Raw genomic sequence first — 26,883 nt, forward strand, 5'->3', positions numbered from 1 at the left:
GTTCAAATCCACCAGGTGCTCCTTGGAAACCATATGGGGCAGTTCTACTCTGTCCTACAGGGTCAGTATGAGTCGGGGATCAACTCGATGGCAATGGATTTTCTTGTTGTTAGGTGCTGTCCAGTTGATTCCAACTCATAGTGATCCTATGTACAACAGAACAAAACACTGCGCGGTCCTGCACCATCCTCACAATCGTTGCTATGTTTGAGCCCGTTGTTGCTGCCACCGAGTCAGTCCATCTCGTTGAGGGTCATCTTCTTTTTTGCTGACCCTCTGCCTTACTAAGTATGATGTCCTTCTCCAGGGACTGGTCCCTCCTAGTAACACATCCAAAGTACCTGAGATGAAGTCTCACCATCCTTACTTCCAAGGAGCACTCTGGTTTTTTTTTTTTTTTTAATTAACTTTTATTAAGCTTCAAGTGAACATTTACAAATCCAGTCAGTCTGTCACATGCAAGTTTACATACATCTTACTCCCTTCTCCCACTTGCTCTCCCCCTATTGAGTCAGCCCTTTCAGTCTCTCGTTTCGTGACAATTTTGCCAGCTTCCCTCTCTCTCTATCTTCCCATCCCCCCTCCAGTCAAGAGTTGCCAACACACTCTCAAGTGTACACCTGATTTAATTAGCTCACTCTTCATCAGCATCTCTCTCCCCCCCGCTGACCAGTCCCTTTCATGTCTGATGAGTTGTCTTCGGGGATGGTTCCTGTCCTGTGCCAACAGAAGGTCTGGGGAGCATGGCCGCTGGGATTCCTCTAGTCTCAGTCAGACCATTAAGTATGGTCTTTTTATGAGAATTTGGGGTCTGCATCCCACTGATCTCCTGCTCCCTCAGGAGTTCTCTGTTGTGCTCCCTGACAGGGCAGTCATCGATTGTGGCCGGGCACCAACAAGTTCTTCTGGTCTCAGGATGATGTAGGTCTCTGGTTCATGTGGCCCTTTCTGTCTCTTGGGCTCTTAGTTGTCGTGTGACCTTGGTGTTCTTCATTTTCCTTTGCTCCAGGTGGGTTGAGACCAATTGATGCATCTTAGATGGCCGCTTGTTAGCATTTAGGACCCCAGACGCCACATTTCAAAGTGGGATGCAGAATGTTTTCATAATAGAATTATTTTGCCCATTGACTTAGAAGTCCCCTCAAACCATGTTCCCCACACCCCCGCCCCTGCTCCGCTGACCTTTGAAGCATTCATTTTATCCCGGAGACCTCTTTGCTTTTAGTCCAGTCCAATTGGGCTGACCTTCCATGTATTGAGGGTTGTCTTTCCCTTCACCCAAAGCAGTTCTTATCTACTGGTTGATCAATAAAAAACCCTCTCCCTCTCTCCCTCCCTCCCCCCTTCGTAACCACAAAAGTATGTGTTCTTCTCAGTTTTTACTATTTCTCAAGATCTTATAATAGTGGTCTTATACAATATTTGTCCTTTTGCCTCTGACTCATTTCGCTCAGCATAATGCCTTCCAGATTCCTCCATGTTATGAAATGTTTCAGAGATTCGTCACTGTTCTTTATCGATGCGAAGTATTCCATTGTGTGAATATACCACAATTTATTTACCCATTCATCCGTTGATGGACACCTTGGTTGCTTCCAGCTTTTTGCTATTGTAAACAGAGCTGCAATAAACATGGGTGTGCATATATCTGTTTGTGTGAAGGCTCTTGTATCTCTAGGGTATATTCCGAGGAGTGGGATTTCTGGGTTGTATGGTAGTTCTATTTCTAACTGTTTAAGATAACGCCAGATGGATTTCCAAAGTGTTTGTACCATTTTACAATCCCACCAGCAGTGTATGAGAGTTCCAATCTCTCCGCAGCCTCTCCAACATTTATTATTTTGTGTTTTTTGGATTAATGCCAGCCTAGTTGGTGTGAGATGGAATCTCATCGTAGTTTTAATTTGCATTTCTCTAATGGCTAATGATCGAGAGCATTTTCTCATGTATCTGTTGGCTGCCTGAATATCTTCTTTAGTGAAATGTGTGTTCATATCCTTTGCCCACTTCTTGATTGGGTTGTTTGTCTTTTTGTGGTTGAGTTTTGACAGAATCATGTAGATTTTAGAGATCAGGTGCTGGTCTGAGATGTCATAGCTGAAAATTCTTTCCCAGTCTGTAGGTGGTCTTTTTACTCTTTTGGTGAAGTCTTTAGATGAGCATAGATGTTTGATTTTTAGGAGCTCCCAGTTATCTGGTTTCTCTTCATCATTTTTGGTAATGTTTTGTATTCTGTTTATGCCCTGTATTAGGGCTCCTAGGGTTGTCCCTATTTTTTCTTCCATGATCTTTATCGTTTTAGTCTTTATGTTTAGGTCTTTGATCCACTTGGAGTTAGTTTTTGTGCATGGTGTGAGGTATGGGTCCTGTTTCATTTTTTTGCAAATGGATATCCAGTTATGCCAGCACCATTTGTTAAAAAGGCTATCTTTTCCCCAATTAACTGTCACTGCTCCTTTGTCAAATATCAGCTGCTCATACATGCATGGATTTATATCTGGGTTCTCAATTCTGTTCCATTGGTCTATGTGCCTGTTGTTGTACCAGTACCAGGCTGTTTTGACTACTGTGGCTGTATAATAGGTTCTGAGATCAGGTAGAGTGAGGCCTCCCACTTTGTTCTTCTTTTTCAGTAATGCTTTGCTTATCCGGGGGTTCTTTCCCTTCCATATGAAATTGGTGATTTGTTTCTCTATCCCCTTAAAATATGACATTGGAATTTGGATCGAAAGTGTGTTATATGTATAGATGGCTTTTGGTAGAACAGACATTTTTACTATGTTAAGTCTTCCTATCCATGAGCAAGGTATGTTTTTCCACTTAAGTAGGTCCTTTTGAATTTCTTGTAGTAGAGCTTTGTAGTTTTCTTTGTATAGGTCTTTTACATCCTTGGTAAGATTTATTCCTAAGTATTTTATCTTCTTGGGGGCTACTGTGAATGGTATTGATTTGGTTATTTCCTCTTCGGTGTTCTTTTTGTTGATGTAGAGGAAACCAAGTGATTTTTGTATGTTTATTTTATAACCTGAGACTCTGCCAAACTCTTCTATTAGTTTCAGTAGTTTTCTGGAGGATTCCTTAGGGTTTTCTGTGTATAAGATCATGTCATCTGCACATAGTGATAGCTTTACTTCCTCTTTGCCAATCCGGATACCCTTTATTTCTTTGTCTAGCCTAACTGCCCTGGCTAGGACTTCAAGTACGATGTTGAATAAGAGCGGTGATAAAGGGCATCCTTGTCTGGTTCCCGTTCTCAAGGGAAATGCTTTCAGGCTCTCTCCATTTAGAGTGATATTGGCTGTTGGCTTTGCATAGATGCCCTTTATTTTGTTGAGGAATTTTCCTTCAATTCCTATTTTGGTAAGAGTTTTTATCATAAATGGGTGTTGAACTTTGTCAAATGCCTTTTCTGCATCAATTGATAAGATCATGTGGTTTTTATCTTTTGTTTTATTTATGTGGTGGATTACATTAATGGTTTTTCTGATATTAAACCAGCCTTGCATACCTGGTATAAATCCCACTTGGTCAGGGTGGATTTTTTTTTGATGTGTTGTTGGATTCTATTGGCTAGAATTTTGTTGAGGATTTTTGCATCTATGTTCATGAGGGATATGGGTCTATAATTTTCTTTTTTTGTAATGTCTTTACCTGGTTTTGGTATCAGGGAGATGGTAGCTTCATAGAATGAGTTAGGTAGTATTCCGTCTTTTTCTATGCTTTGAAATACCTTCAGTAGTAGTGGTGTTAAGTCTTCTCTGAAGGTTTGGTAGAACTCTGCAGTGAAGCCATCCGGGCCAGGACTTTTTTTGTTGGAAGTTTTTTGATTACCGTTTCAATCTCTTTTTTTGTTATGGGTCTATTTAGTTGTTCTACTTCTGAATGTGTTAGTTTAGGTAGGTAGTGTTTTTCCAAGAATTCATCCATTTCTTCTAGGTTTGCAAATTTGTTAGAGTACAATTTTTCGTAGTAATCTGAAATGATTCTTTTAACTTCATTTGGTTCTGTTGTGATGTGGTCCTTCTCGTTTCTTATTCGGGTTATTTGTTTCCTTTCCTCTATTTCTTTAGTCAGTCTAGCCAATGGTTTATCAATTTTGTTAATTTTTTCAAAGAACCAACTTTTGGCTTTGTTAATTCTTTCAATTGTTTTTCTGTTCTCTAATTCATTTAGTTCAGCTCTAATTTTTATTATTTGTTTTCTTCCGGTGCCTGATGGATTCTTTTGTTGCTCATTTTCTATTTGTTCAAGTTGTCGGGACAGTTCTCTGATTTTGGCTCTTTCTTCTTTTTGTATGTGTGCATTTATCGATATAAATTGGCCTCTGAGCACTGCTTTTGCTGTGTCCCAGAGGTTTTGATAGGAAGTATTTTCATTCTCGTTGCATTCTATGAATTTCCTTATTCCCTCCTTGATGTCTTCTATAACCCAGTCTTTTTTCAGGAGGGTATTGTTCAGTTTCCAAGTATTTGATTTCTTTTCCCTAGTTTTTCTGTTATTGATTTCAAGTTTCATTGCCTTGTGGTCTGAGAAGATGCTTTGTAATATTTCGATGTTTCGGACTCTGCAAAGGTTTGTTTTATGACCTAATATGTGATCTATTCTAGAGAATGTTCCATGTGCACTAGAAAAAAAAGTATATTTTACAGCAGTTGGGTGGAGAGTTCTGTATAAGTCAATGAGGTCAAGTTGGTTGATTGTTGTAAGTAGGTCTTCCGTGTCTCTATTGAGCTTCTTACTGGATGTCCTGTCCTTCTCCGAAAGTGGTGTGTTGAAGTCTCCTACTATAATTGTGGAGGTGTCTATCTCACTTTTCAATTCTGTTAAAATTTGATTTATGTATCTTGCAGCCCTGTCACTGGGTGCATAAATATTTAATATGGTTATGTCTTCCTGATCAATTGTCCCTTTTATCATTATATAGTGTCCTTCTTTATCCTTTGTGGTGGATTTAAGTCTAAAGTCTATTTTGTCAGAAATTAATATTGCTACTCCTCTTCTTTTTTGCTTATTGTTTGCTTGATATATTTTTTTCCATCCTTTGAGTTTTAGTTTGTTTGTGTCTCTAAGTCTAAGGTGTGTCTCTTGTAGGCAGCATATAGATGGATCATGTTTCTTTATCCAGTCCGTGACTCTCTGTCTCTTTATTGGTGCATTTAGTCCATTTACATTCAGCGTAATTATAGATAAATAAGTTTTTAGTGCTGTCATTTTGATGCCTTTTCATGTGTGTTGTTGGCCATTTCATTTTTCCACATAGTTTTTTGTGCTGAGACGTTTTTCTTAGTAAATTGTGAGATCCTCATTTTCATAATGTTTAACTTTATGTTAGTTGAGTCGTTACGTTTTTCTTGGCTTTTATCTTGAGTTATGGAGTTGATATTCCTTTTTGTGGTTACCTCATTATTTGTTCATTATTTACCCCTATTTTTCTAAGTAAAAACCTAACTTGTATCGTTCTATATTGCCTTGTATCACTCTCCATCTGGCAGTTCAATGCCTCCTGTATTTAGTCCCTCTTTTTGATTATTGTGATCTTTTACCTATTGACTTCCATGATTCCCTGTTCTGTGTATTATTTTATTTATTTACTTATTTTTTAGAATTAACCTTAATTTGTTTGTTTTTGTGCTTTCCCTATTTGAGTTGATATCAGGACGTTCTGTTATGTGACCTTGTATTGTGCTCGTACCTGACATTATTGGTCATCTGACCAAACAATCTCCTTTAGCATTTCTTGTAGCCTTGGTTTGGTTTTTGCAAATTCTCTAAACTTGTGTTTATCTGTAAATATCTTAATTTCGCCTTCATATTTCAGAGAGAGTTTTGCTGGATATATGATCCTTGGCTGGCAGTTTTTCTCCTTCAGTGCTCTGTATACGTCGTCCCATTCCCTTCTTGCCTGCATGGTTTCTGCTGAGTAGTCTGAACTTATTCTTATTGATTCTCCCTTGAAGGAAACCTTTCTTTTCTCCCTGGCTGCTTTTAAAATTTTCTGTTTATCTTTGGTTTTGGCAAGTTTGATGATAATATGTCTTGGTGTTTTTCTTTTTGGATCAATCTTAAATGGGGTTCGATGAGCATCCTGGATAGATATCCTTTCATCTTTCATGATGTCAGGGAAGTTTTCTGTCAGGAGTTCTTCAACTATTTTCTCTGTGTTTTCTGTCCCCCCTCCCTGTTCTGGGACTCCAATCACTCGCAAGTTATCCTTCTTGATAGAGTCCCACATGATTCTTAGGGTTTCTTCCTTTTTTTTTAATTCTTTTATCTGATTTTTTTTCAGCTATGTTGGTGTTGATTCCCTGGTCCTCCAGAAGTCCCAGTCTACATTCTAATTGCTCGAGTCTGCTCCTCTGACTTCCTATTATGTTGTCTAATTCTGTAATTTTATTGTTAATCTTTTGGATTTCTACATGCTGTCTCTCTATGGATTCTTGCAACTTATTAATTTTTCCACTATGTTCTTGAATAATCTTTTTGAGTTCTTCAACAGTTTTATCAGTGTGTTCCTTGGCTTTGTCTGCAGTTTGCCTAATTTCATTTGTGATGTCTTTAAGCATTCTGTAAATTAGTTTTTTATGTTCTGTATCTGATAATTCCAGGATTGTATCTTCATTTGGGAAAGATTTTGATTCTTTTGTTTGGGGGGTTGGAGAAGCTGTCATGGTCTGCTTCTTTATGTGGTTTGATATGGACTGCTGTCTCCGAGCCATCACTGGGAAACTAGTTTTTCCAGAAAATCTGCTGACTGATACGCTGGCTCCTGGCTCTGAAAACAATCGCTGTCTCCCCGTATTTGTTCGTTCTCCATCTCTAATTCTGTGTTTGTTGTTCAGAGTTCGTAGATTGTTATGTATGTGATCGATTCACTTGTTTTTCCGAGTCTTTGTTGCAAGAGGGATCCGCGGTAGCGTCTACCTATTCTGCCATCTTGGCCCCGCCTCCTCCCAAGGAGCACTCTGGTTTTTCTGGCAGTCTATGGTATATATTCAATATTCTTCACCAATACCGTAATTCAAAGGCATCAATTCTCCTTCAGTCTTTATTCATTGTCCAGCTTTCGCGTGCATATGAGGCAATTGAAAATATCATGGCTTAGGTCAGGCACACCTTAGTCCTCAAAATGACATCTTTGCTTTTCAACACTTTAAAGAGGTCTTTTGTAGCAGATTTGCCCACTGCAATACATTGTTTGATTTCTTAACTGCTGCTTCCATGGGCATTGGTTGTGGATCCAAATATTTTCAATATTTTCTAATCTATTAGGAACCGTTGATTTTTAATTGGAAATGCCGATATGGACTCATAATTTTTTAAAAATCAGTTGCCTAGTTCTGCCCACTGAATAGTCACTGAAGCAAGGGCATCCCAGTGGCATAGAGCACCCCAATGTTTAAATCTTGATTTCTAAGCACCATTTCACACTAAAAAAGAAAAAGACCCTGGAGCTCCTTGGAGAAATGCTTAATTCCAGGTCTGGGCCAGGGAAGGGATAAGGGGAGCCTGAGACACTTGTGCTAGAAAGCAAGGAAGTTCCTGACAATGGGGACACAGGAACAAGCTAAATGATACCATGAGGGGAAAAAATCAGATCCAGAATGTAGGACATTTTACTGACTTGGTTTCTTTAAAATAAAATTGAGGGGCATGTTCTATATTAAGAGACTTAAGAAACATAACAACCAAATGCAATGTATGCACTTTGTATCCTGGTTTAAAAAAAAAAAAATTACAGCTTTAAAATACTTAGAGATAATTGAGAGATTTGAATTTGGACTGAGTATTAGGGAACTCTTTTGAATTTTCTTAGGTCTGAAAATAGTATTGTGGTTATGAGGAGAATGTCTTATTTTAGGAGATGCGCACTGAAGTGTTTAAGGGTGAAACATCATGATATTTAACGGAAATAAAATGTTAACAACTGTTGACTAAAAATAGTAGGTGGTTATTATAATATTCTTTCAATATTTTTATGTGCCTGAAATTGTTCATAGTAAAAAGTTGCAGGAAAAAAACTGAGAAGGAACTCTACTTCAGATGTTGGAAGATCTCTAGGATATACTGTCAAGTGAACAAAGCAAGGTGCAGATCAGGATATGTTGTATATTTATATCTAAAAAAAACACAAAAAACCCTTTTCTGTTGAGTCAATTCTGACTCTTAGCGACCCTATAAAGGTGGGTATGGAAACCCTGGTGGCGTAGTGGTTAAGTGCCACAGCTTCTAACCAAAACATTGGTAGTTCACATCCACCAGGCACTCCTTGGAAACTCTACAGGGCAGTTCTACTCTGTCCTATAGGGTCGCTATGAGTCGGAATCAACTTGATGGCAACGGGTTTGGTTTTTTGGGAAAGGGGGGTATAAATAAGGAGATATAATTGTATCCGCTTATCAGGAGGCACTGGACGGAGACAGGAGACACTACGAGAAGAATTTAGAGGAAGATAGGTGAACGGGGAGGACAAGGACAGAGGTGGGGAAGAGATGTCTCAATGTACCTTTTTATACCACTTTGAGGTTTAAAATTAAAATGAATGAGTGGCAGAGGTCTGCCAGGGAAAGGAGGCTAAGAAAAAGTAGTCAGAAACATAGGAAGAGAACCAAGGAAGCCTATTCTTGTGTGAGCCTTGTCACAACATAAGACAGTGTGATGTGTGGTGTGAATGAGCAGAGAGCTGGGAAGAGGATGAAGATGGAGAAAAGGTCACTGGCTTTGGTTAACAGGGGCTAATAGTGACTTAGCTGAGGAGAAGGGCAGGACCTCACCAGAGAAAGTGGGCCTGGGGAAAGGTGGCTGAGGACTGTGAGTGTAGATCACTCTTTGAAGAGTAAGGGGAAAGGGAGAAAAGATGGTTAGAAGGGTGGAGGATGGAGGGAGAGCTTCTTCAGGAGAGGGGGGTGAGGCGTATCAATGAGCCAAAGACGAGCCAGTAGAGGGGGAGAGAGTGGGAGGCAAGGGCTGGGCCAGGAGTGAGTGAAGAACAATTGCTTCAGAGGTGAGGGGGAAGGTTGAGGAGGGTCGTGTTTGGGTGGTCCCCATATTTTCAAAAAAGAAAGATAGCATTATCTACTCGAAGTCATGAGTTGTGTGCAGACATTGTGAAGAGATGCTGAGATGAATTCATTTGGCAAACAATTCTGTGTGAAGAGGCTCCAGTTATTCCTGGCTTAAATGTTTATCCTCACCCAGCCCTCATGGTGATGCCACCAGGGAATCAGAGCGGAAGATGGGGGTTAGTCCAGAGTGGAAGAAGATGTTCAAGGTCAAAAATCAGAGGGGAAAGGGAATTCAGGGTGCCATTGAGAGGGTGGTGGAACTGGTGGGCCGAGGCTGGGGGGGGGGTGGTCAGAGACAGGTAGGCTGGTTAGCCGGGCAGACAGGAAGTGTGAGGGCTTTCAGTCAGGTGGGGGTCACAGGGACAGGGCAGTAGGAAGCACAGGAGCTTATGGCCATGAAGGGTGTTTCAGAGTTGTGGACTGGGCAGCCAGTCAGGTCCAGGCAATGACAAGCCCTCACCCTTCTCATCTGTAAAATGAACATTACTGTCTTAACAGCTTCCTCTAAAGAGATGGTGTGGGACTTAATAAGGCCTTCAGGATCTCAGCAGGAGAGGCTTGGGACAGAGGTGCTCTTGCTGTGTGGCCCCAGCTCTCTGTGAGCTCTTTATTTTTGCAGCTCCAAACCCTCCCATCAGCTGCTCTCAGCCAGCACACGGAAGCAGCGCCAGCTCCTGGTTTCTATAGCGACCGATGCACTTCAAAGGGGGAAGTAGAGGGACGCAAAGGAAATAACAAAGGGGGAGTGAACAGCACAGATATTTGACACATGAAGAATCCAGGAGGGACGTAATGTGACCTAGTTTTATGGCTATTGGGAACGTTTCTGGCCCTTACACTTGACTATTTTATTTGTTTGTCATAGTCTCTTCACCTAGAGCTGTAAAGGGAGGTGATAGAATGCAGCACTGTTCCTGATGAAAGGCTAATATTGAAACACTGTGAGGATCAGAGAGCTGGGAAGACCAGGAAAATCCTGAGCCCCACTGCCCTGACTCCTGGCCTCTTTGCTCTCAGTGCCTGCCATCTCCTTCTTCCTAGGGAACAGATGGCTGTGTGCAGGGCCTTTGCATTGGACGCCTCCTGGTCAGCACTCTAGCTGTGTGATCTTGGGCGGCTTCCTTAACCACTCTGTGCCCCAATGCCCTAATCTGTGAAATGAGGGAAGTCTGACTTTCATGTGTGGTTAACCCATTGCTGTGGAGTTAGTTAGACTCATAGGGACCCTATAGGACAGGGTAGAACTGCCCCAGAGTTTCCAAGGAGTGCCTGTTGGATTTGAACTGCCAACCTTTTGGGTAGCAGCTGTAGCTTTCAACCACTACACCACCAGCATTTCCTTCTTGTGTGGTTGGCCAGGGCTAAGTGAGATGACACATTTCAAGTGCCTGGCCGATTGGAGGGCCTCAGTAAAGAGCAGCTGGTCATTCTGGTGAGGGGCCACTGGGCTTGGGCAGGGCCAGCACCCAGTAACACTGCCCTTTTTTGCTTTTCTTCTGTTCCCTTCTAGTTGGCCACGGACAGAGTGAAGGGGAGAGGATGGTGGTGTCTGACTTCCACGTTTTCGTCAGGGATGTGTTACAGCACGTGGATGTCATGCAGAAAGACTACCCCAGGCTTCCTGTCTTCCTTCTGGGTCACTCCATGGTAAGCAGACCACAGAGGACCCGGCTGCACGTGGGCCTGCCCAGCCCTGTGGGATGGGGGTGTGAGTGCCATAGGGGAGTAGGGGGCCAGCGCCCTTTGTTGCCCTGCACTGGAGTTCCCAGGCAATTTAGTGCTTAGGAAGCCAGCCAGGTTCAGGCCCTGGAGACAGGCCTGGAGGGAGCCAGAGCAAGGCCTATTCATTCCTCAGGGCTCCCGGCCATGTGCCAGCCGAGCCTCACTGAAGTGCTTGCAGGCTGACTGGGAAATTGATCCTTTTCAACCCCTTTAGCCTTGGGGCTACTTCATCCATCCTTCATCCATCTGAATCTACTAAGGGCACTCGTGCTTCCTGCAGAGCCACTTCTCAAAGAGGGGGATGCTCCTGGTTAGCGAGAGCCCACAGACGGCCAGAGCCCTTCCTTCTGGTTCAGGATTGTACAGGAACTGGGAACAAAAGGGCACCTGTAGAAACAATTCCTTAAATGTTACTCAAAATACTTTTCACCTCTTAGATGTATAAAATCCTCTAAGAATCAACAGAGTAATGTAATCTTTAAATCGGGATCCTCAACTGGCAGCCCCAGGCTGACTCCCTACAGAGAGGCTGAGTATTTTTAACCACTTGAATTTGAATGCCTGGGGATTGCTCACTGGGGCAGGCCTCCTGCCTGCCCCCTTTTATCAGAGTCTGGCTCCATTCATGGAGTCCTTGGGTGGTACAAACATTCCCAGCTGCTAACTGAAAAGTCAAAGGTTTGAGTCCACCCAGAGGTGCCTCAAAAGAAAGGCCTGGCCATCTACTTCCGAAAAGTCAGCCCTTGACAACCGTATGGAGCACAGTTCTACTCTGACACACATAGGGTCCTCATCAGTTGGAATCGACTCCTCTGGAACTGTTTTTTTTTTTTTTTTTTTCCTCACTTGGCGTGGTTTATACATTATTTGTCTGACCCTGGGAAACCCTGGTGGGGTAGTGGTTAAGAGTTCAGCTGCTACCAAAAGGTCGGCAGTTCAAATCCACCAGGCGCTCCTTGGAAACCCTGTGGGGCAGTTCTACTCTGTCTGATTGGGTTGCTATGAGTTGGAATCGACTCGACAGCAATGGATTTACGTTGCCTGACCCTGTAAGTACTTGAGACTTCAGCCCTTGGTTTAAACGCTCTTTCCAGCTTCAGCAAATAGACAGGCCTTGCTCCTTCAGCACCATCTAAGTTCACCAAGTATTTTTCTTGGAACCTACATTTCTGGGACCTGTACTGAACCAGGAAAAAAATGTAGCCATCTCTTCTTATGATCGATCAGATTACCAAAAAGCCTTGCATGAGGCATGATGGAGTGGATGATTTGGGGGTCTGCCAGCTTTTGGCTTGAAATGAAGGAGGAATGTGTTGTTGTTTAACTTGCAGCCTACCAGCAGGAACCTTATTTATATCTCCCTGAGATGTTTGCTGTTGGAAAATCCAGAGGAAAAAAAGTTTGTAATGAAATAATTGCTGATCTAGTTTATCCAACATTTGATGGTTTCCATTCCAAGGTAGGATAGTCAGGGCTCCGGGCCAGGCCTGCAACCTTCGGGCTGTGCCATTGGTCGTGCCATTAGAGATGCGTACAGGGTGTGGCTCACGACAGCCTTGCTGCTTTGACTTGCAGGGAGGTGCCATCTCCATCCTCACTGCCGCAGAAAGGCCAGGCCACTTCTCCGGCATGGTTCTCATCTCACCCTTGGTTCTCGCCAATCCGGAGTCGGCCACAACTTTCAAGGTAAGAGGGCTTCTGGGTCCTTGGGACTCTGGCAGCCTCCCTGGGCCTTGGAGCCTGCCTTTATGGCTAGAATTTGGGTAACCCCAAGAACCCAGTGCCGTCGAGTCAATTTGGGTAAAAGGACCAAAGTCAGTTCTTTGACTTCATGCTCTATTGTGTAAAGATTGGGACAAATATCAAACATTGTTGCCACCTGAATTCAATCATTTCTGAAGTCAGATTTTTTTTTTCCTCCCAAAGAGATGAAAAATTATTTCCTCTTTGTGTATGTTTTACTGGTGACTTTTAAAAGGGAAAAAGGTTATACATGTTATTAATCCTGCAAAGTACCCTTTTATTAACAAGTCAGATGTAAAGCTTGAGCTGTTTTTCATTGAATATCTGCCAACTTCAGCAAAAAGTGAATAGAGGGTGGAATTTGAGGCAACTTGTAGTGGCAACAGAGCCCCTTTTTGGGTAGTACTTTCTCTGAGCACTTTCACTGCTAATTCTAACAGATACATAATTTTGTTTCTCTGGTTATGATGTTGCACGAATGCACATGTGAGTGGAACATGCTTTTGGTGCTGGGGCTTTCAGCTGCAAGGGAGCTGACGAACAACTAGAAATAGACCCAGTGCCTTCTCTCTCTGTGAAAGGAGTTGAGACCTGTGACCTCAGCAGCGCCTTCAGCAATGACCATGTGAGTCAGTGGCGTGTTGAGATAGACCAGTAGGATGGAGAATCTCAACTTCTCTGTCCCCAGGGGGGCCTGTTCTCACTCAAATTCTGGGCTGGAAGGTCAGACTGATGCGGCTGCCCCCAAGCCAGTTCTTATGGCTCTCAGGGAGATCTTAAGGGGGGGTGTCATGACATCATGTGCACTGGGCAGCACCCACTCTAGGATGCACCCTTACTATACCTGACCTTGCCGCACATGATAGTAAGACCATTTAAATAATAGCGTTAACGTTTAAACCTCCAGTATTCTCTTCAGGACCCAAATTGTGGGACACAGTGTAAGGAATGAAACCTCATAAAAATGTTTCCTACAGACGTGAGTACAGACCTGATCCTGGGCTCTAGAGGTAGATGTGATGGTGAGGGTCCTAAGTATGGGCTTTCATTACATGCAGAAAACCTCACCAATGTGGAATGGGGAGGGGCTGGTAAAAGAGAACCCTGGATTTACCAGAGTTTGACTCTCTGACAGTTTAAGCAGGAACGATTATTTAGTTGGCTGAAGAAGAGAGATGGATAGTGCCTTTGAATTTCACTCCACGTTCAGGAAGTCACCACTGACTTCTTGAAATCGTCCTACTGTCATTGGTAAACTTCACTGCTGGGCATAGGACAGCAGTAGAAGCCAAGGCCACCTGTCCTTGCCGTGGAATAATGAGGGCCCCTCGGAGTCAAAAATAGTGGTCGTCTAAATGAACCAGGAGAAGCTGACTTACCTGACTTTTCCTATGACTGCAGTTACATGCTATAAGGCCACTTTTTATCTGAGCAGAATGAGTACAACCAGGATCCTAAAGGGAAGAGGCATGCCCATTGCACTCCCTGTGCTGGGGTTTATACACAGGTAGTAAGTGCGGTGAGTGCCAGCCAGCCCTCTTCCTTCCCATGCTTTAGCGCGTTTGACTGTGGTGTCACCTGAGAAATAGTTCGACCTGCATTTTACGGATGGGAAAACAGGCTTAGAAAGTGTGAGTGACTTGGCAGGATCCTACCACTTGTGGGATGGGTTCGTATCCAGGGCTGCCCCTCTCCGTCTAGGATGCCTTCTCATAGAAGAAAAGCCAGAGACTGGGAGCTCTCCAGGTGAAGTGGAGGAGGGCTCAGGGCAGCTGGGCCTGGAGCTGGAGCAGCAGATTCTTCCCAGAGTCCTCCAGAGCTCCTGTGCTGACAGGTGGCATTTAACTCTGGGCCAGGTCATGGAAGCGACCTTTCAAACCCATGTGCTAATAGATCTCCTTGTTGATTCAGGAGCCAGCTGTTCCCGCGGGGACGCAGGTTTACCCTTATTAACCAAGACAAATTAGATTGCCTGTGTTCCCAGACCTCAAGGACCCATCCCCCCCTCCCCCGACATCTGTTGCTGCCCGTGAATCTTCAGCAGTTTTGACCAACACAGTCTATGATCCATTTGTCTACCTTGGCCTGGATGACCTGATCATCTTCCACACGCTTTCTAACCTTGTCCCACAGCCTTGCTGAAAGAGCTTCACAAAATCTTTTTAAAATTTGAATTTAAAATTTTAAGAATAATACGTTTATTTGGTTCAAAATTCAAAAGGTTAAAAAGGGCGTACAGGGAGGTGGCGGAAGACGGCGTGGCCGAGCGATGGACACTCAGCCGATTCTTGGAGTCAGCTGATTGTGACCATCTTGCCACCACAGAAGAGGACACAAATGGAGAAGTTCTGTGGGTGTGGTGTTATCCTTCCATGACAGCTGCACTAAGGAACCTGCTACTGAGAAAATGCTGCCTTACAGATGAAAACAGCTTCTCCACCCCTTTGTCTTTGGCCAGTACCAAAGAACATGGTTTTTATATAACAACAATTGAAGTTCCGGATCCTTCAGTTTTAAAAAAGAATGTATGTGAAACGTGGGAGCCCAGTTAAAATGATGGAGAGTTATATTGCAGTTCTCACAAAGGGAATATGCCAGAGTGAAGAAAATGGCACCTTCCTTAGCAAGGACTTTGATATCCGAAAAGCATTGCATCTCAATTTGAAATGGAAACTGTTATCTTATACACAGCACTGATGCTAACGATTAGAATTATCATCGGCCCCCCAAGAACAGAAGCTGTCCAGGAGTTTACCAGGACGCTGCCTGCCCTGGTGGGGCATACAACAGGATTGGACCACTCTTCATTCTTACGTGCACCTCAGCAGTGATGAGCTGGACGCCCTGCAGATGTGCACAGGTTACGCCACTGGATTTGTAGACCTGGAGGGAGCGATAGACCAGACCTCTATGAGGTTTTTGTGAATCTAGCCAATAGTTAGATCACCGATGTGCCGCTTGCAAAAGAAGCCATGATGATGGGGAAACTGCACAAAGAAATCGGTCAGCTAATTGTCCAGTCTGCAGAAGACTCCAATATATCAGACAGCCAAGTTCTTAAGGACGTTTGCCTAAAAACAAGAGAACTCTTGACCAACCTAGCTTCATTTACAGAAGTTTCAGACAGTGGAGAAAATTCTTGACCAACCTAGCTTCATTTACAGAAGTTTCAGACAGTGGCACTGTTTTGAAGCACTAAAGCAGAAACAGCTTCCACTAGCCACAGAAAACTTCCTTTAGCATCTAGCAGCAGCTGAACATGCATACTGAAAATCTGACTGTGTGATAGAAAGTATCACTGATGGCAGATCTAAAGCTTCCCTTTCGCTATGCTGATCCATTCGGTATGTAAAATACTGAAAATAGCAAAGATGTTATATTTTAAAAAGGGGGGGCATACATACAGTGAAAGGTTTCTCTCCTTGGTTGGGGTGGGCAACCAATGTCACCAGTTTCTTGAACATCCTTCCAGAGATAGTTTTGTGTCTACGAACAATTCAATACACATTGTTATGGATTGAATCGTGCCCCACAAAGTGTGTTGTAAAGCCTAATATGCCGGTGGCTATAATCCTATTTGGGAATGGGTTGCCTTTGTTATGTTAATGAGGCAGGATTAATGTAGGGTGTGTTGTGAGTCAGTCTCTTACAAAATATAAAAAGAGCAGATTAGGACAGGCCAGCAGAGATGGGGGAAGAGAGATATCAAGCCACATGAAGATCGGGGCCCAGGAGCAGAAGCTCAAAGAGACAAGAACATTTCTCTATAGCCAACAGAGAGAGAAAACCTTCCCCTACTGCCAGCACCCTGAATTCGAACTCCAAGCCTCCTAAACTGCGAGAATAAGTTTCTGTTTGTTAAAGCCACCCACATGTTGTATTTCTGTTACAGCAGCACTAGATAACTAAGACTCACACATACTCCTCGTGTTTACATAAATGGGAGCATGCTATGAGCACTTTGTTTTTACATTTTTGCTTTGTTTGTTCTTGTGGGGATTTGATTTTGTTGTTTGGTTTAGCAGCGTGTCTTGGTGCTCGTATCTATCAGGACCTAGCCAGGGTTCCACTGAACAGGTAGATCATGGTTTAGATAAGCTTCCCTGCTGGCTGACCTTGGGGTGTTTCCAATTGTCTGCTCTCACAAGCCTCCCAGAGGAAAAGATGTTTAAAGACACTGCTTTCCTCTTGCTCTATGGATGAGCAAGCTGAGGCCAAGAAGGGGGACTTCCCGGATTGCAGTCTTGGTGGGCAGCAGAGCAGAACATCGAATCCTGATCACCTGACTCCGTGTCCAGTGTTCAGTTGGTCAGGCCATTCAACAGTTTCTTTTATGGCTTCGAGCAGTTCCCCCAGTTATCCAGGGGACAGCATGAGGTAGCCAAGTCTTTGATAACACAGTTATCAAATTGGCCAGCCCTTCACACCTTGAGACCTGAGAATGATAGGTTCCTCCCCCTCCTAAACCTCGCACACATCAGTTCTTATCTAAAAGGCCAGTTTCTAACAGGCTGAGATAAATTCAGCCTGGAGAAGAGATAATGAGAACAGAGGCTTTGGGCCTCCACACACGGTCTCTGCTAAGAATGTGGTTTCACAGTGACAGTGACAGCCTCAGAAATTTAGAAACAAAAGTTCAATGCATTAAAGTATGTCTGTTACCCAAAGGAAGATTGGAATAGGAGGGAAGTTCCTCAGTATGATTCAGGGCATACATGAAGAGCCAACAGCCAACATTATACTTAACGGAGAAAGACTGAGAGCTTCCCCTTGAAACTAGGAACAAGGCAAGGGTGCCCATTCTCACTACTTCTAGTCAATATTTTATTAGAAGTCCAAGCCAGAGTAATAAGACAAGAAAAAGAAATAAAAGTTATCCAGATTGGAAAAGAAGAAGTAAAATTATCTCTATTTGCAGATGTTACTCTTTTATATGTACGAAATCCCAAAGAGTCCACAAGAAAACTTCTAGAGCTAATAGAGGAATTTAGCAAAATTGCAGAGTACAAGGTCAACAGACAAAAATCAGTTGGGCTTCTATACACCAGCAAGGAGAAATCTGAAAGGGAAATTATGTAAACAATTGCATTTACAATAGCATCTAAGAGAATGAAATAAAAAAAAAAAAAGAGAGAATGAAATACCTAGGAATAAATCTAACCAGGGACGTGAAGGACTTAAACAATGGAAACTATAAAACACTGCTGAAAGAGATGAAAGAAGACTTAAATAAATGGAAATATGTTCCATGTTCATGAATTGGAAGGCTTAATGTTGTTAAGATGTCAATACTACCCAAAGCAATCTATAAATTCAATACAATCCTGATCAAAATTCCAACAGCCTTCTCTACAGAAACAGAAAAACCAATTCCCAATTTCATATGGAAGGGCAAGAGGCGCCGAATAGCTAAAACAATGTTGAAAAAGAAGAACAAAGTAGGACGACTCACATTTCCTGATTTTAAAACATACTATACAGTTATGGAAACCCTGGTGGCATAGTAGTTAAGAGCTACAGCTGCCAACCAAGAGGTCAGCAGTTCAAATCCACCAGGCGCTCCTTGGAAACTCTATGGAGCAGCTCTCCTCTGTCCTGTAGGGTCGCTATGAGTCGGAATTGACTTGACAGCAACTGATTTGGTTTGTTTTTTGTTTTATACAGCTACAGTAATCAAAACAGCCTGGTACTTGTATAATAATAGACACATAGACCAACAGAATAAAATTAGGAGTCCAGAAAGAAACCCACACATCAATGGTCAACTGATTTTTAACAAAGGCGCTAAGTCCATTCAACAGGGAAAGGAGTCTTTTCAATAAATGGTGCTAGGAAAATTGGATTTCCACACACAGAAAAATGAAACAGGATCCATGCCTCACACCATACACGAAAACAAATTCAAAATGGATTAAGGACCTAAATGTGCAAATTAAACCATAAAATTCTTTAGAGGACAAAGCAGTAGTAACACTGTCAGGCTTAGCTTTTAACAATGGATTATCTAATAAAATAACAAAAGCACAAACAACAAAAGACAAAATAAATAAATAAATAAATGGGACCTCATAAAAATTAAAAACTTTTTTTCATCAAAAGACTTTACCAAAAAAGTTATAAGACCAGCTGGGAGAATATTTTCAGAAACCATATATCCAACAATAATCTAATAACGAAAGTACATATAAAACTTAAACAACTTAACAACAAAAAGACCAACAACCCAATCACAAAATGGGCAAAGGATTTGAATAGATATTTCATCAAAGAGGGTATTCAAATGGCCACTAAACACATGAAAAGATGCTCAGCGTTGTTAGCTATCAGAGAGATGCAAATCAAAACCACAATGAGATGCTGTTTCACTTCCACTAGGATGGCTAACATAAAATAATAATAATAATAATAATGAATGTTGGCGAGAATGTGGGGAAATTGGAACCCTTACCCATTGCTGGTGGGAGTGCAAAATGGTTCAGCTGTTTTGGAAAACAGCGTGGCGTTTCCTCAAGTAGCTAAAAATAGAACTACCCCATATGACCCAGCCATTCTGCTCCTAGGTATATACCCAAAAGACTTGAAAGCAGAGACTCAGACAGAGATTTGTACACCAATGTTCGTTGCAGCACTATTCACAATAGTGAAAGGGTGGAAACAATCTAAATGCCCGTCAGCAGATGAATGGATAAACAAAATGTGCCATATACATACAATGGAATACTACTCTACCAGTAGGAAAAATGAGGTCTTGATACGTGCTACCACATAGATGGAGCTTGAAGACATTACGCTGAGTGAAATAAGCCAATCACAAAAGATCAAATATTATATGACCTTACTTATATAAGAAGATATGAAAAGGCAAATGTATAGAGGCCAAAGTTTATTAGTGGTTATCGGGGCGGAGGGAGGTAGAAAAGGGGATTAACGATGATGGAAAAATTGTATGGATTAAGGGTAGGGCTGCACAGCTGATTATTATAATTGCTGTCAATAAGTTGTACACCTGTAAAAAGCTGAATTGGCATAAGTTGTGTGTACGTATATTTACAACAATGACCAAAAAAAAAACAACAACAACAAAAGAGTAGCTGCTGAGACTGCTTATGTATAATGAAAAACCTTGTGGGATTTGGTTTCTTGGTGTGGAGATTCAGGGTCATGGTTACATAGGACATCTCGGTTTATTGACCTAATAACATGTTTAGTGCCTCTGTTCAGTCTCCTAGCTCATTGTGTAGTGCCTGAGGTCTTAAGAGCTTGAAAGTGGACACCCAAGCCACAACAATTGGTCTCTATTTGCCTGGAGCAAAAGAGGAAGAAGTAGAGTCAGGAATAGAAGGAAGATATGGGATGTGTGGCTAATTGCCTCCATGAACAACTGCCTCCTTTGCCATGAGACCAGAAGAACTGGATGGTGCCCAGCTGCCATTACTGAACATTTTGGTCAAAGATTACATAGTAGAATCCTGATCAAAAGGGGGAACATGTAGAACAGAATTTCAAATTCTCACAGACTCCAACTGTCTGGAGCCATGGGGGTTGGATGAACCCCTGAAACTGTTGCCCTTAGATAATCTTTAAACCTTAAACCAAAAGTATTCTCTGAAGTCTCCTTAAAGCCAAATAAACAGCTTAGCTTAATAAAAAAGGCCTGCCTTGAGCATTATGCTCTTTTAAGAATTATCTATACAGGATCAAATTGACAAGAGCTACTAGAAAGATTAGATAGATAGGCACCTTAGGGGGCAGTTGAGTTTATGCTAAAGGGAGAGGAACAACTCAGAAAAGGAAAGTGAGAATGGTTGCACAACTCGAATAATGAGATCAATGTCACTAAATGGTACGTGTAGTAGTTGCTGAATTGGTGGTGTTTTGCTGTGTATATTCTCAACAACAGCAACAAAATAAGTATTTTTTAAAGTATGTCTGGTTGTTGATGAGGTGGCCTCATAGGGGCCATCTAAGTGTCTTGTGCCCCAGTGAGGCAGGGGCTAGAGGTCATGCTCTAGCACAGAGGTAAAATCCATGACTGCCCATGACCAGTGTAAAACTTGGTCTCCTCGCCTATACTTTTCCAGGGATAAAACACAGGGATGTTGGCTGAGGGTCACAGAGTCCCTTTTTTCTCTGGGAGCCCTATGGAAGAGACCAGAACTCCCCCTAGCAGATCAGCTGGGGGTGAGGGGACTCATTCTAAATTGCCTTCTCTGCCTGCTGCCTGGATGTTCTCCCCTGGGGTCCTGGGGAAGGGATGCTGGAGCCAGCTCAGTGCTTCCAGAAGATTCCACCCTCCATTAGCAGGAAGTACAAGGAAGAATTGACATTATGAACCTAGTGCTCAGATAGGCATGTGACATCCTGTCTCATTTCATCTCCGGCACCACCCTGTGAGGAAAGAACAATCATTCCCAATTGACAAACAAGGAAATGAGGCCCAAGGTCATGCTTGAGGTTCTCTTGAGCACCAGCTCGGGCCAGCATGTGTGGCAGGATGCTCCCTTTCACCCAGAAACATGCGAGATCAGCTTCCCTTGACCTTAGCCCACTTCCCATCTGAATGTCGCTCATCTGGTTTTAGTCACTGGAACCCAAGAGGGAGAGGAGCAGGAAGTGGGGGATGGGCTGGAAAATTATCACTCTTCAAACTTGGGGTAAATTTAGACCCAGGAGCCTGGGGACTTGGCTGGGAGCATGAGCTGGCCCGGTGGCCAAAGGCTGAGCCCTGTGGGCGAACTTATCTCTGTCCTGCTGTGCAATCACTGGGTGCTCAGATCTCAGGACACGAGGAGGCTTCCTTTAGCATTCCAGGAGGATTATTCTCCCCAGCACGTCTCCTGCATGCGTTTGTGTGAGAGCCCCCTCGTGCCAAGGTCGTCTAGGCACTGGACGTGACAGTGAGCTGGGCAGCCCTGGTACTGGGAGGGGCGAAAGCCGGATGTGGCCCAGGGGCCTTGCTGCGTCATAGACAGCCCTTCCCATGACTCTTCTCACCAGCATCCACCCCCACAGAAGGCAGGAGCTGTGTCCTCCTTTGCCCAGGTTGAGTTGCTAACTCCACTTTAGAAGACAAAGATTGTAATTACCTATCTCATGTTAAATGTTTGGCTGGCAAAAGCTTAAGAATGATTTTAGGGAGCTGTAAAAACCTTTCGGATCAATAAAGGTGTTTGTGAATATCTCTGGTATTTATTTACAGTGAGTTCACAGAAGAAATGCCTGAGCTTGTTGAGGCTTTGTGTCACACTTCAGCCTCTTGAGTTCATTGGTGGGAGCCGTGGCCTCTTTGGTGGGTGAAATAATTTGGGGTTCTAACTGGGAGCACGTCATTTGTTGCAGAGCTGCGGATCGCACACTTTTCCTGAAGTCTCTGCTCTGAGTAACATTTTCATTGGTTCGCCCATTCAGTCCACCAACAAATGATCATGGAGCTTCTCCTCTGGCCACAGAGGGGGCATGCTCCATAGGTGGAGAGCTTGATCTTATCTTCCACATTTCATAGATGCAGAAACTGAGGACCATAAACTTGCTCGAGGATTCGAATCCACATGCACCTGGCTCCAAAGTTCCTGAGTCTGATTTCTCCCCCTCCCTGTGCAACCCCTTCCTGGGCTGGCCCAGCGACCTGTGTTCATGGCTGCATCCTCGCCCCCAGCTCCCACAGGCACGAAGGCTCCTGGTCGTGGTGTGGGGTTTCCCGTGAGAGGCCTGGTGGGGCCACGTTTCCTGAGCTGAGTTCGGGGCCCTCTCCACACTCCCACAGGATTCTCTGATGGGTTTGACCAAGGTGGCTGACAGGCAATCAAGAATGGTGGTAACTTGGATTCCGTTTCCTGTATTGGTGAGCCATTCCCTCTGTCCCACGACCGATGGGGCCCTCTTTCTTCTTTACAAATAGGTGCTTGGGCCCTCGCTCTGTGCAGCTCTTTCTTTGCCAGCCGACACTCTCCCCCTCACTCAGTGCTGCAGTCCTAGGATAAACAAGACAAAAAGAGCGGCAAGGGGAAGCCCACCCTGTGTAGCTGCTGGGCGTGCCCTGCCCTTGGTGGTGGCTGTCTTCTCTGTCTTGAGTCTTTTGTGGGGAAGAGGCTGAGCCCCTCGTTATTTTTTAGACCATAGCATTACTGTAATCAAAAGACCGGCCTGGGCCAAATTGAGTGCTGTCAGAAATTTCATTTGGAACTTACCACACAGGTTTGAAAGAGAGTGGAGTGACAGTCAGTGCTATCCAAACATCCCCCCTGAAAAAGGATACTTGATGGAGACCTCTGTACCCCCGGCAACGGCCGGCATGTTGGGAACACATCCCCTGCACACATCAGTAGTTCTCAAGCCTGGCTCACTCCTGAGCCACCTGGGGAGCGTTAACAAACCCTGCTGCCAGGGCATCACCTAAGGCCAATCAAATCAGACTCTCTCTGGGGACTGGGAAGAGATGTTCTAACTTCTCACAGGGTGCCCAGTCCCTCCAGCTTACATAAGGGCCTAAAGTCTTGTTACCTGAGGCAATAGGTCCCACGATGGCCCAGTGCCACCGCTGGTCTGAGGACCAGGCTCTGAGCAGGGATCCCCAGAAGACCAAGTAGGGGTTTGGGCATGGCAGGGAGTGCCCATCAACCAATAGGCTGGATGGATTCAAGGAGCAAAAGAGTAAAAACCAAGTGCTGTCTGGGAAGGCAGGAAGCCAAAGGTCATTTCAAAGGAATCCCTGGACTTCAGAAATCTCCTTCATAGGTTCTTCCTCCACCTGTCCCTTGAATGGCATGCCTGCCTTGGGCCTGTCCTCTTCCCTGTCTGCACACTCAGGGCTTCAGCAGCCTTACGTACCTGCTGCGCTTCTGTGCCCGAGGTGACACCTGCAGCACTTAGCACCAGCCTCCGGACACAGACACAGAACAATACTGCCACAACCACATACCTCGTTCCTGGAGGGAAGCAGAATTAAACAGCGCTCGTGTTGCTAGGACACGCTGTCGGCCACTGGAGTTGTGTTACGATGGCTGACCCTGTGGCGTGCATTCACCTGCCTGGTGCCCAACAGCACCGGTTCCCTTGGGCAGGAAGTGTGCGGCTGGGTATGCCCAGGGGCCCACCGCCTTTCCTCCTCCAGTCCTCAGCCCCATGCGTTCTTACCATTTCCCCACCTGTTTGTGCTTCTGAAGTAGGTCCTTACCAAGGAGCTTGTGTAATGTACCTGGAGGGGAAAGTGAGGCAGTCAGCTCCGTTCACTTTCTACTTCCCCAGGGACCAAGCTCTCCCGTTATTCATTTTCTGAAGAAATGCTTCTCTGAAAGTGGCTCTTCACTTTTATTTTTCCCATGAGGCTCTTTTCTTAAAAGCTTCCTTTAGCTACAGAATATTCCCCTGGAAGGAAAGAGGGAAAAGTCTCCCTGTCATTCTCTCCTGGAGGTGGATTCCGCTGTGACTCTCAAACCCCGCCGCCTGCGCTCCTCAGAAACCAGAGTCCAGCTGGGTTGGGCCTTTTCTGGTCCTAGCTAAACTGACAACCTACCTGGTCAGATATTCCCAGCAGTCCCGGGGGCAGAGGCCTCGGGACTCTGGTACTAAGCATTGTGTTTCAGAAGGTGCCAGTGGCAGGAACATAGATTCCAGAATGAAGGTAAGTCTGTCTCTTCACAAATGATCAGTTGTGAAGATGACCAGCACCACATGCCTGGGTCCACACAGAATCAGGTGACAGGCTTCCAAAATAATTTGTCAGCAAAAGAAAATCTGGTGGTAGACTGACTCAGTGAAGAGGAAGGGCTCTGAGTGGTATATCTCACATTCTTGGTTCTGGGCAGGTGCTGAGCTGTCATGTTCCTGAGCCTCCCCCTGGCTCAGGGACATCTAATCGGGTCATGGGCTTGTCCTCAAGAGGGCTGGACGGGCGGCAGGCAGACAGCGTGGCCAGGTCCGGAGGCTGGACGTCACACGTGGCCTTGAGGCTGTCCAGAGCGGGGTGCGGCATACAAGACCCACTGTCAGTCCTGCCTCAATTCAGGGAGGGAGCAGTGGCAAGAGGCACCCAAAACAGCAGAATGTCTGGAAATCAGCTGTCCGTAACTTTGGAATACACTTTAAGATTTTTTCCTAATAATGTTGCCCTTGGGCTCTTCTTGCTCAAGTCCTATTATGAGTTATTACTATTGATAATGTTATTATTGCCCTAAGTCCCCTCTCCATACCCGCTTGGAGCCGGGTGAAGGGCAGCAGGTGGGCAGCAGTGGAATGGCAGCCACAGCCTCTCTGCATGTGGACAGGGCACTACTTCTGTGCTATAGACTCCTTTTATTTATTTATTTTTTTCAGCCTTTGAAAGCACAGATCCCAATTCTCAGAGGAGGTCCCAATTCTCAGAGGAGCTCCCAATTCTCAGAGGAGCTCCCAATTCCTAGAGCCCACAGACATTTCAGCCGTGTTTGAAACACCCAACTCCTTGCCTCGAGTTGCTAGAATTTCAAGCCCTCCTTTCCTGGGCTTGCCTGTCACGCTGGCCCACGTACCACTTCAACTCTTGATCCTGTCCAACATGGCGGTCCTGTGAGGCTTCAGATTATGTGGGTGTACTCCTGCTATGTCTGTGCTAGCTTGCCAGGCCCTCAAAGTCAGTGCCAGGGCTTGGCCTCGAGCCTGGCATACCAGTGGCAGCGAAATGACGTGAGTGACGTTTCTTCGCCTGGACACCAGGGTTGGGTGCAATGACTCTTAGAGGCAGGGGAGCCATCTTAGACTAAGAAGGAACTGCTGATGATGATCACAGAGGAACGGAGAGCTGACTGTGTAACCCACAGGACAGATTCCTGTCTGTGTGCTCATTTGGTCACAAGACCCTCCTTTGTTCTTGCCTGATCCCTGGTGGTCTGAGAAACCCTTGTGGTGTGAGGCCACAACCTGCACAGGCCTAAGAAGTGGGATGTTTTGCAGCTCTGGGTTTAAAGGAGGATGGGAAGGTAAGCAATAGTGTCGCCATGGAGAATATCAGTGATCATGCATCAGAAAGGTGAACACTCTCAGTTACAGAAAGAAGATAAAGAAAGGCAGTGTGACCTAGAGGGCAGCGTGGCCTCGGCCTGGACCCTCCCCCTCCCCTTCCTGTTGAGCCCCAGCTCCTCACAGGAGGCTGCAGGGATTCGAAACTGAGCACCTAATACAGTGCCCAACACTCTAATACGTGGCTTCTCAGTAACATGTGAGTGCTATTCCCCCCCACCCATGTCAGGGACCATGGGGCCATCTCCCAGCTGCATGGTGTGCCCTACGAAGAGTCTCTGCTTCCACCTTCTATGGGATTCTAATTTCAGCACTTCACAGCTCACTTTCGAAATAGCATCTCTCATCCCCCAGTGTCTGTGCACATTTCAGAAATGCAAACAGCGTCTCTCTGAGCAGGGTGTGAGGTCCACGTCCCCCTTTTCCTGGTAACACATGAGCTGGAGAGAGAGGCGGGTGAGGGAGGGCTTGTGCCCGCATCAGGCCTGAATACCGTAGTAAGCACATACCGCGTGTCAGGTACTTTGCACTGGTGGCATAGTTTAGCCTCCCCAGTGGTCCTCCGGGGCTGCCATTCCCATTTTGCTGTAAGGAAACGAAGGCTCAGCAATGTTGAGATCCTTGCCCAAGTCCACCAGGCAACAGAGCCGGGATCCGATCCAGGCCTCCTTCCCTCTGCTGTACTGCCTCCTAGTCAGGCTGGTGGCTATTTTTGTTTCCCTTCGAGAGAAGCTGAGATGATGGACAGGCACACTCTGATCAGAGCAGGCTCCTTTTCGGGCCTTTCCATGCTCTCCTGCCTCAGTCCCAGACGACCCGGGAGGTTCTGCTCCAGCCGTGTATTTTTAGTGTCCCCAGAGCCTGCCTCGGCTGCTCCTGCAAATAATTCATAATTGCAGCCATGAGTGATTGCAGGGAAGACAGCCACGCAGAATCCAGAGCAGGCAGAAATAGCCATGCTCACCCGTGGTGGACGGGGCCAGTGCTGTGAGTGCTCGTCTGAGTGAGGATAGAGAGCACCTTGCGGTTCCGTCTTAAACACCCAGTCTCGGGAACAAACCTGGCTGATGTTCAGTTTGAGTGTCATTTTCTTTAATTTACTGTAAACTGTCACTTGGGGAAAGCCGGGTGTGGATTCCACTCATACTCACAGCTCCTGTCTTCCCTTCCGGCTAGGTCCTTGTTGCGAAAGTGCTCAACTTTGTCCTGCCCAACATGTCCCTGGGGCCCATCGATTCCAGCGTGCTCTCTCGGAATAAGACAGAGGTGAGAGTCTTTCTGCAAAACGGGGCTGGGCGGGGGGGGCTGGTAAGGAGGTGGAAGCAGTGGCCCTGGAGGGAAGCCCAGGTTGTGGCTCTGTCCA

At 44.9% G+C, this 26,883-nt stretch overlaps 1 protein-coding gene, 1 long non-coding RNA gene and 1 pseudogene across 4 annotated transcripts in view; 2 read left to right on the top strand and 1 right to left on the bottom strand.

The window, feature by feature from the left end:
* Positions 1 to 26,883, top strand: part of MGLL (monoglyceride lipase) — a 130,081-nt gene that overhangs the window by 86,604 nt on the left and 16,594 nt on the right. For all 3 annotated transcript variants that reach the window (XM_049863145.1, XM_049863147.1, XM_049863144.1), the window contains exons 4-6: positions 10,573 to 10,709; positions 12,360 to 12,470; positions 26,697 to 26,786. In XM_049863145.1, coding sequence (XP_049719102.1) covers positions 10,573 to 10,709; positions 12,360 to 12,470; positions 26,697 to 26,786 — 338 coding nt within the window. The remainder of the gene's footprint in view (positions 1 to 10,572; positions 10,710 to 12,359; positions 12,471 to 26,696; positions 26,787 to 26,883) is intronic.
* LOC126064284 (putative DENN domain-containing protein 10 B) lies at positions 15,029 to 18,573 on the top strand (annotated as a pseudogene).
* LOC126064288 (uncharacterized) lies at positions 23,417 to 24,191 on the bottom strand. The gene is made up of 3 exons (XR_007514469.1): positions 24,040 to 24,191; positions 23,672 to 23,721; positions 23,417 to 23,452 (listed from the first exon to the last, which is right to left on the bottom strand). It is a non-coding gene; the product is annotated as an uncharacterized LOC126064288 (long non-coding RNA).

Source organism: Elephas maximus, chromosome 20 (genome assembly GCF_024166365.1).
Source record: "Elephas maximus indicus isolate mEleMax1 chromosome 20, mEleMax1 primary haplotype, whole genome shotgun sequence".
Classification (NCBI taxonomy): Eukaryota; Metazoa; Chordata; class Mammalia; order Proboscidea; family Elephantidae; genus Elephas; species Elephas maximus.